Genomic DNA, 14,077 nt, shown 5'->3' with positions numbered 1-14,077 from the left:
ATAATTTCACATTCTTCTTTTTAAAAAAAAAATTTAATATTTATTTTTGAGACACACACACACACATACACACACACACACACACACACACACACACAGCACGAGCGGGGGAGGGGCAGACAGAGATGGGGAGACAGAATCCGAAGCAGGCTCCAGGCTCAGAGCTGTCAGCACAGAACTCGATGCAGAGCTCAAACTCACGAACTCTGACATCATGACCTGAACCAAAGTCAGACGCGTAACTGACTGAGCCACCCAGGTGCTGCTATAATTTCACATTCTTGCAAACACTTTGAACCTTAAATCAGACTTTTATTTTATTTAAGTTTATTTATTTTTGACAGAGAGAGCGAGCATGAGCTAGGGAGGGGCAGGGAGAGAGTGAGACACAGAATCCGAAGTAGGCTCCAGGCTCCGAGCTGTCTGCACAGAGCCTGATACGGGGCTTGAACTCACGAACCTTGAGATCATGACCTGGGCTGAAGTCGGACGCTTAACCGACTGAGCCCCCCAGGCTCCCCAAATCAGACGTTTAAAAGAGCAGAACAACAGTCTGGGGATTTTGATAGAGGTTTTCTTATTAGCTTTTTGTGCCAACTATGAGAAAAGTCATGATAATACTCATTGAATACTTAATCCTAGGCAAGCAAAGAAGGTCTTCCTGAGAATAGTGATAATTTGCTTAAAAATTTTACTCTCTTAGTCTCTAAAAATGAGAATAATATCAGTATGAAACCAAGGAAGTTTGGCTGATAAACTGGACAACTTACCCAGATCCTTGAGGCCTAATATAGCTTGATCACTTCACCTTTGATCCAGAAAAAACTTAGTGTAGTCTACTAGTTTCCTTCATCAGATTTTTAGTACCTACAGAGTAAAAATATAAACTCACACTTGGATTCCAATCTCAGCTCCACCAAGCTCTGAGAACTTGGGTGAGTTATTTAACACTCTGAACCTTAATTTCCTCATCTGAAGAATTTAGAGATAATAATATCTCTAATACAGGGTTATCTCATACAGGGTTAGGAGGATTAAGCAAGATTACAAGGTATAAAATATGTACACATTCTAGTTATATACCGGTAGGTCTGATTCATTATACAGCCTTCTTCATCCTCTTCCTCAGTTTAACTCCAGCCTGACTTTTGAACTTTATGTTTGCTGTTAGCCACCACCCTCCCCCAGGCACGTATGTGTGTTGACGTGTGAGTGCACACACACATACACATCAGACTACCTATGACTAGACAACTCATGGTCTCCTAAACATGGCTTGCAGTTTCCTCCCTCCAAGTTTTGGTGTGCAACTTCCCTGTAACCTTGAATGCCTTTCTATCTCATCTCTTTCAGAATCCTGCAGAATTCATGAAACTCGGTTCACTCGTTTCCTGTTAACCTTTCCTTTATCCTTCCAACTATGATTAATCGTGTGCTACTTGCTTTCCTTTCCACTTTTTTTTTTAAGTTTTTTAGATTTATTTTTATTTTGAGAGAGTGTGAGCGGGAAAGAGACAGGGACAGAGGGAGAGAGAATCCCAAGCAGGCTCTGCACTGTCAGTGCAGAGCCTGACGTTGGTCTCGATCTCACAAACCATGAGATCATGACCTGAACCCAGGCACACCCTTTTTTTTCTCTTTACACTTTTAATGTGTACTTTTGTTGTAAAAGTTAATACATAATGCCTTATATTATGGTTATAGCTTTTTATATGAGCCTCTCTACCAGACCGTGAGCTTCTTAGGAACAGAGATCATCATTTATCTTGGTACCTTGCACATAGTCAGCATTGTTGTTAGGGTCTTAAAATGTTCTGTTTTTGTTTTTTTTTTTTAACAGCTTTTTACATTTTTTTAATCTCTAAATTTAGATTAAATGTAAATATATATCCATTCATATTGTTATTTACCATTGAGTATCCATGATGTGTTAGATGGTTGGATTAGCAAATTACTTTTCAACATTGTTTTAATATCTTGGCAATTCTTTAAGTTTCCTAGATTTAAAAGTATCAAGACTTGGTATCAAGAATAAAGGTATTAAACGGGGCGCCTGGGTGGCGCAGTCGGTTAAGCGTCCGACTTCAGCCAGGTCACGATCTCACGGTCCGTGAGTTCGAGCCCCGCGTCGGGCTCTGGGCTGATGGCTCGGAGCCTGGAGCCTGTTTCCGATTCTGTGATTCCCTCTCTCTCTGCCCCTCCCCCGTTCATGCTCTGTCTCTCTCTGTCCCAAAAATAAATAAATGTTGAAAAAAAAATTAAAAAAAAAAAAAAGAATAAAGGTATTAAAAAAAAAAATAAAGGTGTTTATTAGGCAGGGATGTGTTTTAGGAAAAGAGACCTTCATCCCACTCATAGAAGGTCAAAACTAATTTACCAAAGTAAGGACAGGGTTGAGTAGGGATTTCATTGAGGAAATATCAACTTGGAAAATGGGAGTTGGGCTGTTTGGTTATGAATAGAGCTAAAGAGTCTGGAGTAGGACCTGTACTAGAAGAGGAGTTGGGGAATTGAAGGAGTAAGTAAACAGTGGCCTGTATGCAGTATGGAATACTGTGCAGCAGTTAGGAAGAATGAGGTGAATCTATAAGCGCTGAAGTTTTTTGTTGTTTTTGTTTTTGGACTTATTCATTCATTCATTCATTCATTTATTTATTTATTTTAATATATGAAATTTATTGTCAAATTGGTTTCCATACAACACCCAGTGCTCATCCCAAAAGATGCCCTCTTCAATGCCCATCACCTACCCTCCCCGCCCTCCCACCCCCCATCAACCCTCAGTTTGTTCTCAGTTTTTAAGAGTCTTTTATGCTTTGGCTCTCTCCCACTCTAACCTCTTTTTTTTTTTTTTCTTCCCCTCCCCCATGGGTTTCTGTTAAGTTTCTCAGGATCCACATAAGAGTGAAAACATATGGTATCTGTCTTTCTCTGTATGGCTTATTTCACTTAGCATCACACTCTCCAATTCCATCCATGTTGCTACAAAAGGGCCATATTTCATTCTTTCTCATTGCCATGTAGTACTCCATTGTGTGTATAAACCACAATTTATCCATTCATCAGTTGATGGACATTTAGGCTTTTTCCACAATTTGGCTATTGTTGAGAGTGCTGCTATAAACATTGGGGTACAAGTGCCCCTCTGCATCAGCACTCCTGTATCCCTTGGGTAAATTCCTAGCAGTGCTATTGCTGGGTCATAGGGTAGGTCTATTTTTAATTTTCTGAGGAACCTCCACACTGCTTTCCAGAGCGGCTGCACCAATTTGCATTCCCACCAACAGTGCAAGAGAGTTCCCGTTTCTCCACATCCTCTCCAGCATCTATAGTCTCCTGATTTGTTCATTTTGGCCACTCTGACTGGCGTGAGGTGATACCTGAGTGTGGTTTTGATTTGTATTTCCCTGATGAGGAGTGATGTTGAGCATCTTTTCATGTGCCTGTTGGCCATCTGGATGTCTTCTTTAGAGAAGTGTCCGTTCATGGTTTCTGCCCCTTTCTTCACTGGATTATTTGTTTTTTGGGTGTGGAGTTTGGTGAGCTCTTTATAGATTTTGGATACTAGCCCTTTGTCCGATATATAAGCGCTGAAGTTTTTGGAAAGATCTTACTAAATGAGAAAAAGCAAGCCATAGAGCAACGTGTACAGTATGATCCCATTTATAAGTATGTTTTTAATTACATGTTTGTGTGTACACTTATATGCATGCAAAAGCATAGTGTGTTATCTTCTAACAAGGTCTAGATAGATATACACCAAGTCCACAACCATGGTTACCTCTGAGAAGGAATGTGTGGATGTGGGAATTGGGGAGCTAGCTGTGAAGGTGGGCTTTTTGTTTTTGTTCCCTTTGCTTCTGAATGGTTGACATTTTTAGCAGGAGAACATGTTTATGCATTGCTTATACAACTGAAAAGTAAACAGAACACCAGAAATGAATCAGGAGCAGGATTTTTGGTCTACAGTGCACAAAGGCCATCCTCAGTACCAAATGTATTTTAATTCCATCATAGTCTTTCAGGTATTAGGCTTTTGGCCTATTGTCATTTAATAAAAAAGGGAGGGAGGGTTAGAAGTTGTCTTCCAAATCATTTTTTAAAATAATACTTTCAGCTGGCAGAGGCACAGCCATAGTTTCACTTCCAGTTCCTTTTTGCACGTTTCCATTTAGAGAGCCTTATATCATTTATCGCTAAAGAAGTTTCATGCCGTTGCTTTTATTCTGTCTCATTCAGGAAGCTTTGGAGGCGAAAGTATAGACCAGGAGTAAACAGACGGAAGTTCAGCTTATGATATGTCTCTTGTATTGGTATCTTTTTCCTGGGGAGTTCAGTTCCTTTGCTCTGTGGCTCTATATGAGATCAATCAACTGATACATATTCTAGATTAATGGCAAAACTTGGCATTTGGGCATTCAGCTAGGAGAGTTTGCTGAATACATTAACTGACCTTTAGTTAAATGTTGTAGTCAGTTAGCGTTATTCTGTTTTGTAGCTGTCAGTCACACTAACCAACATTTTACAAATGTAAGAAAACATAAATCCAGTGAAAGAAAACAGGTGCATCATTACAAATTCATTGCATTTTATGTACTTTAAATATAAATCTAATTTTTATATCCCTATCTTAACAGCAGTTTCTAGTTTTATTTTTTATTTATTTCATATATGAAATTTACTGTCAGATTGGTTTCCATACAACACCCAGTGCTCATCCCAAAAGATGCCCTCTTCAATACCCATCACCCGCCCTCCCCTCTTCTTTTTAAAAATATTTTTATTTTTAAAAATATTCAGTGAGGAATCTAGATTAGCAAAGAGAACATAGGAACACCCTTAAACTCTTCCTGTTCATCCTATGTTAATTGCTGTTAACGTTAACAGGAAAAGAACAAAGAAAGTAAATTGGACAAAAGAGAAGAAAAAGTAGGGAGTTATAGAGAGAACATATGGTAGATAGAGAGTAAAGAAGCAGATATAGGAAAAGAATATTTATTTATTTAAAGTTTGTGTAGAGAGAGCACACACGCAAGTGGGGAAGGGTAAGAGAGAGGCGGGTGGAGAGCGGTAATCCCAAGCAGGCGCTGCACTGTCAGCACAGAGCTCGACATGGCGCTCACAGACTGTGAGATCACGACCCGAGCCTAAATTGAGAATCAGAGGCACCTGGGTGGCTCAGTCGGTTGAGCATCCGACTTTGGCTCAGGTCATGATCTCATGGTCTGCGAGTTTAAGCCCTGCGTCGGGCTCTGTGTTGACAGCTCGGAGCCTGGAGCCTGCTTTGGATTCCGTGTCTCCCTGTCTCTCTGCCCCTCCCCTGCTCATGCTGTGTCTCTCTCTCTCTGTCAAAAATAAATACATATTAAAAAAAAAATTTTAAATCGAGAATCAGACACTTAACCAACCGACTGAGCCACTCAGGTGCCCCAAGGAAAAGAAATTTTGAAGAATTCTCTATGTAGGAAAATTTTAAGTACAGCCTGGTATGTGAGTTTTAAGATCTGGAAAGCTCTGGTGATGTATCCCCATTTTAAAGCAATTCATAATCTAAGGTTGATAGGAAAAAACAAATAAAATAATGAAATCCTTTCTTTTATTGTATCTGCCTTTAGTTACTAGATGCTCTTGGAGGTTTCACAGTGGTCTAGGTTGAGAAAGGAAAACAATTCATTTCTCACATCCTTCATTCCTTAGCATACAAGGAAGTCCTTGGAGATTTCTTTTGATAACTGGCTGTGTAATTCGAAAAACCAAAGATGCAGTGTAATTTTTTTGGTAGCAGACCCAGGAGTCATCTGGGCTCTGGAGCTCTGATATAAACCTTAAAGCTCTTTTGGGATTTAAATGAGCAAACCAGAATTCTCTAATTTTGCAGTTTGAGTTATTATCTTAATGTTATAGTTACACATACTCTCATTCCTGTGCATTCCTTATTGGGAATTTGGATGGTTGTCTTTTAAATTAAATCACGTCTAATATCATGACTCTCCCACTTATTATGCTGATAATACTGTTTCTTGGACATGAGTGGAAGGGTAAAGTAAAATGCTTTATTAAAATCAAGAATCTCAGGATTCTTTTAGGATCAATTAAAATAGATAGCCTACCATATGATAGAACTTCTAAGGAGGTTTTAATCAAAATTAAAGTATAAAGAAAAGTCTGAAATGGAAACACAAACAGTTCGTGGGGAAGGGCAAAAGATTTTAAAATATGTTAGGGGCACCTGGGTGGCTTAGTCAGTTAAGCATCTGACTCTTGGTTTTGGCTCAGGTCATGATCTCACAGTTTGTGGGTTTGTGCCCCGCATCGGGTTCTGCACTGATGGTACAGAGCCTGCCTGGGATTCTCTCTTCCGTCTTGTACCCCTCCCCTACTTGTGCAGGTGCTCTCTTCTCTCTCTCTCTCTCAAAAATAAACAAACTTTAAAAAATGAAATATGTTACAGTGATAACAGAAGGGATTTTAAGTTTTTGTTTTTGAAGATTTTATTTTTAAAATCTCTACACCCAATGTGGGGTCCAAACCCACAACCTCAAGATCAAGAGTCACATGCTCCACTGACTGAGTGAGCCAGCCGGGCACCCCCAGTTTGGTGAAACTTTTTGTTTGTTTATTGGTTTAAAGGAAATTCAGAGCCCATTTTATTAATGTTCGCTTGTTTTTGAGAGAGAGTGAGCAGGGGAGGGACAGAGAGGGGGAACAGAGGATCTGAAGTGGGCTCTGCACTGACAGCATGGAACCCGATGTGGGGCTCGAACTCACAGACCATGAGATCCTGACCTGAGCCGAAGTCAGACGCTCAACCAGCCGGGTCACCCAGGCGCTCCTTGGTGAAACTTTTTAAAAAACTCCTCTGTTGCCTTGTGTTCTAGACTAGAGTGGATTTTTCAAGGAGTGGGTTCATAATTCCTTTCTTTTCCAGATTGCCAAGGTTGAGAAACTCAAACCTTTAGAGGTGGAGCTCCGACGCCTAGAAGACCTCTCAGAATCCATCGTTAATGACTTTGCCTACATGAAGAAGCGAGAGGAGGAGATGCGAGATACCAATGGTGAGGGAGAGGCAGCTCTTGTTTGTTCATAAAGGCGCCAGACCTCTTTTCTCAGTTTTGCCAGATGGGGGTAGGGCTGGGCTGATGGGATGATCACTCACTTCAGAACTGTTGCTTCTTAAGGTAAACGAGCTCGGTTCGATTTTCAAGGGGAAAGAAAGTTCTTCTGTGATACGCAGTTAACCGTATTCTCAGCTTATTGTGTATCAAACCGATAGTGCTAATCTTTGTGATTTTTAACATTTCTATATAGAACAGTGAAATTTTAAGAAAAACAATCCAGAATCCTACTGCCTGGCCTAGGGACTGAGTGGAGTTAACTAATTGCCTTTTCCCCCTGGCCACTGTTTAGTCTGCTGAACCTCACTTCATTTACACTTGTCACATTTCTGTTTTTTTAGAGTCAACAAATACTCGGGTCCTGTACTTCAGCATCTTTTCAATGTTCTGCCTCATTGGACTAGCCACCTGGCAGGTCTTCTACCTGCGTCGCTTTTTCAAGGCCAAGAAGTTGATTGAGTAATAAAGCCCAGTGTCCTCCCACCTGTATCTCAGCCAGCTGAACATCCCTGGGACGTGCCTCGCCTAAGGCATCCTACTGACAGCACCATCAAGGCACATTGGAGCTTTCTTGCCAGAACTGATCTCTTTTGGTGTGGGAGGACATGGGTTACCACCTACACCCAATAAGTCAATGAGGGACTTCTTTTTAACTTCGTAGGATTTGGACTGGTTTTGCAACAATAGGACTATTATTAGAGTCACCTATGACAAAAAATAGGGGTTACCTAGCTAATGCCAAAGCCAGCATTTGTACTGGGTTTCCTCATGTGCTATGTTTGAACCATGTTTTCTTTCCTTTTCCTACTTGCTCACCAGCTTGAGCTTCCACTCTAGTTCCTTCACCAAGGTATGTATGACCATGTTGAACTTGTTTCATTGATCATCCTCTTTGGATTTCTGTGTGAAAACACACTTAACTTTCTCTTGACCCTTAGCTGAAATGTGTAGGTAGCTTCTGGTGATACCCTTTCATAATTTTATGTCTCTTAAAAGGGTGATCGATGGGACACCTCATAGAGAGGAGCTTTGAACTGTAGATAACTCTTAAAGAAGACATCGTTTTAGAGAATTAAAATATTTGTGCTTAACTGCCTGAACCTTTTTCGTGTATTTACGTGTGTTTAGTTCTATGCAGTTTTGTCAGGTAGAGATTTGTGTGATCAGCACTGCAAGATGCAGAACAGTCCAACTCTCGTATCCTTTGTACTACTACCCTTTTATAACCATGACCACCTCCCTTCCTTACCCCAGAGCCCCACCTTCTGGCAACCACTGATCTGTTCTCTATCTCTAATTTTGTCATTTCAAGAACGTTTTATAAATGCAATCATATAGCATGTAGCCTTCTGAGATTGGCTTTTTGAACTCAGCATAATTTCCTTGAAATCCATCCAAGTTGTTGCATGTTACCAGTAGCTTGCTCCTTTTTATTGCTCAGTAGTATTCCACGGTATGGATGTACCACAGTTTGTTTAACCATCCCCCCACTGAAGGACACTGGGGCTGTTGTCAGGTTTTGGCCATTTCTAATAAAGCTGCTGTGAACTTTCATGTACAGGATTTCATGTGAACATAAATACTCATTTCTCTGGGATAAGTGCCCAAGAGGGCAATATGGTAAGCACGTGTTTATTTTTGTAAGAAACCATCCTACTCTTTTTCCAGAGTGACTGCCATTTTACCTTCCCACCAGCAATGTGTGACCAATCCATTTTCTCCAAATCTTCACCAGTATTTGCTATTACCGTTATTTTTATTGTAGTCATTCTAATAGGTGCGTGTAGTAATACCTCATTATGGTTTTGATTTGCATTTTCCTAACAGCAAATGATGTCGAACATCTTTTCATGTGCTTATTTGCCATCTATTTTCCTCAATTAAATACCTATTCATATCCTTTTTGCCCATTTTCTAATTAGATTGTTCTTTCTACATTAAGTTTTGAGAGTTCCTTATACATCCTAGATACAAATCCTGTCAGATATGTGGTTGCTTGAATTTTTTTTTAGATTTTTGGTTTTTTTCCAAGTAATCTCTACACCCAACATGGGTGGGTCTTGAACTTACAACCCCGAGATCAAGAGTCGCATGCTCTACTGACGGAGCGTGGTTGCTTGAATTTTTAACTTCTACCAAGGAAAATACAAGTAAAATTCACCAACTCTTCTTACATGCCCAGTCACTGACTTAATTCCTGTCCTTATGTGTTCTGTCTAACAAATTAAGACATACGAGGTACAAACACACACACACACACACACACACACACACACACACCCCCTGGGAGGATTATGAATAGAGTAAATACTTGAAAATGCATGTTGTGAAAGCAAAGCCAAGAATCACTGTTGGCATATAAGGTGCCTAAATGCAAATACTAATATAAGTAAGTGAAGGCATGGATACAAATGACTGTAAACAGTTACGAAAAATACTACCACTTAAAAATGTCTCCACTCCACCCTAGAAAGTGGGTGGGAGTTTGTCCTTTTTTTTTTTTTTTTTTAATGTTTATTTTTGAGAGAGACAGAGACAGAATGCGAGTGGGTTAGGGGCAGAGAGAGGGAGACACAGAATCCGAAGCAGGCTCCAGGCTCCGAGCTGTCAGCACAGAGCCTGATGCGGGGCTCGAACTCACGAGCTGTGAGATCATGACCTGAGCCGAAGCCGGTCACTCAACCAACTGAGCTACCCAGGTGCCTTGGGGAGTTTGTCCTTTCTATAATTTCTTTTTCAACCCCTACTGTTATAGGGCTTGTCTAATCACAGTGGTAAGAATTACAGGACTTAGGGCATAGCACTTGCAGTTAAGAAGCAGTGTTAGAATTAACAGAGAACACTGCCGTGGTGACCAGGATAAAGTAGAAAAGTAGAAGAGGAAGTGAATTATGTTGTTGAACTCTCAGGCTGTTCTATTAATGTTCCAGCTACTGTGAACCCAAAGCCCTTTCCCCCCCTCTCTTGGCTCCCTGTATGAATTCCTCTGGTGTGCGACATTGCCATCTGCTGGTAGGAATTGATAGGTACAGCTTCTGAGAACCTGGCAGCCAAATCTTCGCCATAAGGAGAGCAGATGTTGAGAAAGTCTACATGTGGTATTACATATACTAGACAAGAAAGGATACATCCAAGTAGGGAAGAGAATAACTGAATTTGTGGGTCAAATCCATTCTTAGACATGTAAAGGTCAAGTTCTGTTCTATACTATTAGTCTAATAAACTCTCGTATTTCTGACTGGTGCCTTCCCCCTTTTTCAGAAGCAGTGAAAGTTCTTCAGTTGATTATCCTTTTGCTCTGATAAAATGACAAAAAGATAGACGAGGAGAATATTTTATTTTGCTGATCTTTTTGTTCCTGAATGTGACTTTGTGAAACGGATTTTTTTTCCATGTCCTTCCCTTTTACTCATGCCAAAAACACCAACTTGGACATTGTGCTTTCAGTTTAAAGTTCATTGATAATTACACTTTGATTTGATTGAAAAAGTAAAAATTACTTAATTTTATAAAAGCCTAGTGCAAGAACAAATGAGCTTTAAAAATGGGGATGTTATCTGCTTTCCTCCATTTTGAGCCCATTTAACACAGTCTATATAATATACATAGGAACAATACAGTTTAAGCATTGTTATACCATTGTCATAAACCCCTGTCGTAAGCCATTTTTCTGTTTGTTTAATGGAAAGAGGTGTGTGGGATTTCTATAGATTTACTTGTAAGTTTGGATTGGGGATTTTTGTGTACATTTTCTCAAATAAACGCTAGCAGAAACCATTTTAGGTGTATTTTTCTGTTCAGTATCTCTTTGTCTGAATTGACAATAATTCTTCCATATTCTTCAGTTTTAAAGTATGGCAAATTATCTGTGATGAATTAGAGAAGAAAATTGCATGTAATTTACTGCAGATGGAAAAAGTTTATTTGAGCTAATAAAATTTTATTATATTTTATATATAAATATGTAAGCTATATATAATGTGTATATAAACATAACAATAAAAGGGGCACCTGGGCAGCCCAGTTGGTTGGGTGTCTGACTTCAGCTCAGGTCATGATCTCACAGCTCATGAGTTCGAGTCCCGCATCGGGCTCTGTGCTGACAGCGCAGAGCCTGGAGCCTGCTTTGGAGTCTGTGTTTCCCTCTCTCTCTCTGCCCCTCCTCCGCTGATGCTCTGTCCCTCTCTGTCTCAAAAAAAAAATAAACATTAAAAAAAAATGTATAAACATAACGATAATACACATCTTCAGACAGGCAAAATAGGGTTCTCTAAGTCAAGCATTTTCTGTACCTTCTCTCTTTTGGAAACTGTTACTGGAATTATTCCTACAGAGTGTCTTCTCTTTTGCCCTCTATTCTGAAAATACCCCTTCCAATTTATAACCTTTTAGGACTTGCATTTTTGCCCATCACATCTGTGCAAAACCCAACCCATGAAGTAAAGGCCATTTTCTCCTTCTTTTTACTTACATTTGAACATTTTGCATAAAGCTTCTTTCCAAGAGGTCAGCCTAAAGTGCTTTGCACATTCACTAGCTGGCATCTTAGTTTCCCTCTGCCTCTATTCCACCCAAAAACAGGTAATAAATTTGTCAGTGAATCTGTAGTCTATAAAGTAGTGATTCCCAATTTTGAGTGTAACTATTTTCATATCAAAAATGTCTTATTCTTCACTGATGATTTACTTTTGGAGAACATAAACATAAATGAATTTGAAACTTTTTAAAATTTGAGAGAGAGAGTGTGCAAGCTGGGGGTGGGGGGCGGGAGCAAAGAGGGGGGAGAGAGAGAGAGAGAGAATTCCTAGCAGGCTCCACACTGCCAGCACAAGCCCAATTTGGGGCTCAAACCCATGAACCATGAGATCATGACCTGAGCCAAAACCAAGAGCCAGGCACTCAACCAACTGAGCTACCCAGTTGCCCCTGAATTCAAAACTTTTAAATGAACTTAATAGTCTCAACAGTATCACATACTTGTTAAATGCTAGTATGTGTTGTGCAGACTATTCAGTCTGTTGTAGTGGTCTCCCACATAACATAAACCCCGTGTGTAGTTTTAAATTTTCCAGTGCCACAATAAGAAACAGGCAGAATTAGTTTTGGTATATTTAATATATCCAAAATAGCATTTCAACATGTAGTCAATAGAAAAAAGATTAATGAGTATTTTACTTCTATCCCCCCCATATAAAGTCTTTGAAGCCCAGTGTGCACTTTACAGCTATAGTACATCTCCATTCAGACTAACCACAATTCAGGTGTTCAATAGCTGCATGTAGCTAGAGTCTACCAAACTGGAAAGTGAAGGTATAGAGTTTGCTTGGCACTTTGGTAGATTCTTTAATTTTTACAGTGATTCTGTGGCCCCAGGAGTCTGCCATTAACAACTAGGAACATCTGCTATATAGCATTCTATTGTTAAAATGAAACCTGGAAATGTCCATTTTTACCAAAGGCACTTTAAAATCAGTTACACGTTTACAATGTTCAGTGTTTCTGGACTTTAGAATATTCAAAGGCCAGATGTTTAGTTTCATTTATATCCAGTGTAATGAACAACTGAGCATGAGTATTTCTGTTCTGTATTCTCTAACAAGACATTTGTTAAGCTTAATCTATGCATTATAACTGGAACAAATTACACTATCAGGTTAACCAAGCTATAGAAAACTGTCATTCCTCATGGCGAAGATGCCAGAAAAATAAATTTCTTTTGTTTGTTTATTTTTGAGAAAGAGGGCACGAGCAAGGGAGGGGCAGAGAGAGGGAGACAGAATCCCAAGCAGGCCCCGCGCTGTGGGTGCAAAGCCCAACACAGGTTCTCTCTCTCTCTCAAACCCACAAACTGTGAGATCATGACCTGAGCCAAAACCAAGAGTCAAGACGCTTAACCAACTAAGCTACCCAGGGGCCCCCAGAAAAATAAATTTTTAAGCTTTGGTGAAACCTATTCGCTTTTTAAGTCATTGTTTTTTTCATTCCTTTAACCAAAAAATTAAAAACACTAAAAAAAAAAAACACATTGAACATATATTTTGTTTAATGTGCTGAGCCAAGCTCTGGAGTAAACTCAAATAAGAAGCAATACGTAATCCTCCAAGTGCCTTGTGACGAATAGAAGGTAAATGGAATGGCGTCTATCCAGAATAATCTCCCTACTTTGTTCACCTATCACTGAATTTTGGATATTCCTCCAGGAAGCCTTCACTAACCCAGCAAGTTTTCTTGGAAAGATGCCCCTCCTGGATTCCTTTCTGGAAGCTTGTACTTAACCACAGCATTTACACAGTTGTAATTGCTTGGTTGTTTGTTATATGGACTGTAGGCTCCATAAGAGTAGGAACCATGTTTTATTTTGTTTTCTGTTGTAACTCAGCACCTGGCATAAATTGGTACTCCGTGTTTGTTGAATGAATTAACTGAAATTTTTAAAAATATCTATAATCTGGCATCCTGGAATGAAGCCATCAAAATAAAACATGACAGGAGTTATCAGGCCTGCGTTTAGGTTAAAAAAAATGTTCTATACATAGGAGATAATAATGACCTGATACTCATTTATCAAATAAATTTTAACCCTAGAATATCAAGCACTTTCCTGGGTGTTGATATACAGCTGTAAACAAGAGTACAAAATCCAGACTCTTGTGGAGCTAAGGTTCTAATGAATGGAGATAGACAATAAAGTAAACCTAACAAGCATCAGTATTTTACAAAGAAGTGATGTGATCTACTGGGAGAGCTGTGTTACTCTGGATTGCTTTGGATGTGAAAAAGAGGCTTAAAGTACAAGTATGACATAAGCAGACCATCATTATGAAGACTAGCATATGAAAAAGAAGTATTGGATCCAGATCAAGGGAGACAGGAGTCTCTTTGTACTCTCTTACTCAGACCCAATGTGGAATGTTATGCAGAGTGTAGGACATCATACACAGTGTAGGCGCCTGGATGGCTCA

At 39.6% G+C, this 14,077-nt stretch overlaps 1 protein-coding gene across 1 annotated transcript in view; it reads left to right on the top strand.

Moving 5' to 3' along the window:
- Window positions 1–10,892, top strand: part of TMED10 (transmembrane p24 trafficking protein 10) — a 41,542-nt gene extending 30,650 nt beyond the window's left edge. Inside the window, exons 4-5 of the mRNA XM_043556657.1 lie at window positions 6,929–7,055; window positions 7,457–10,892. Coding sequence (XP_043412592.1) covers window positions 6,929–7,055; window positions 7,457–7,578 — 249 coding nt within the window. The 3' untranslated portion in view covers window positions 7,579–10,892. The remainder of the gene's footprint in view (window positions 1–6,928; window positions 7,056–7,456) is intronic.
- The last annotated feature ends 3,185 nt before the right edge of the window (window positions 10,893–14,077 follow it).

Source organism: Prionailurus bengalensis, chromosome B3 (genome assembly GCF_016509475.1).
Source record: "Prionailurus bengalensis isolate Pbe53 chromosome B3, Fcat_Pben_1.1_paternal_pri, whole genome shotgun sequence".
NCBI classification, from domain to species: Eukaryota; Metazoa; Chordata; class Mammalia; order Carnivora; family Felidae; genus Prionailurus; species Prionailurus bengalensis.
Note: the sequence above shows the minus strand (reverse complement) of the source record. Positions and strands in the feature narration are given on the sequence as shown.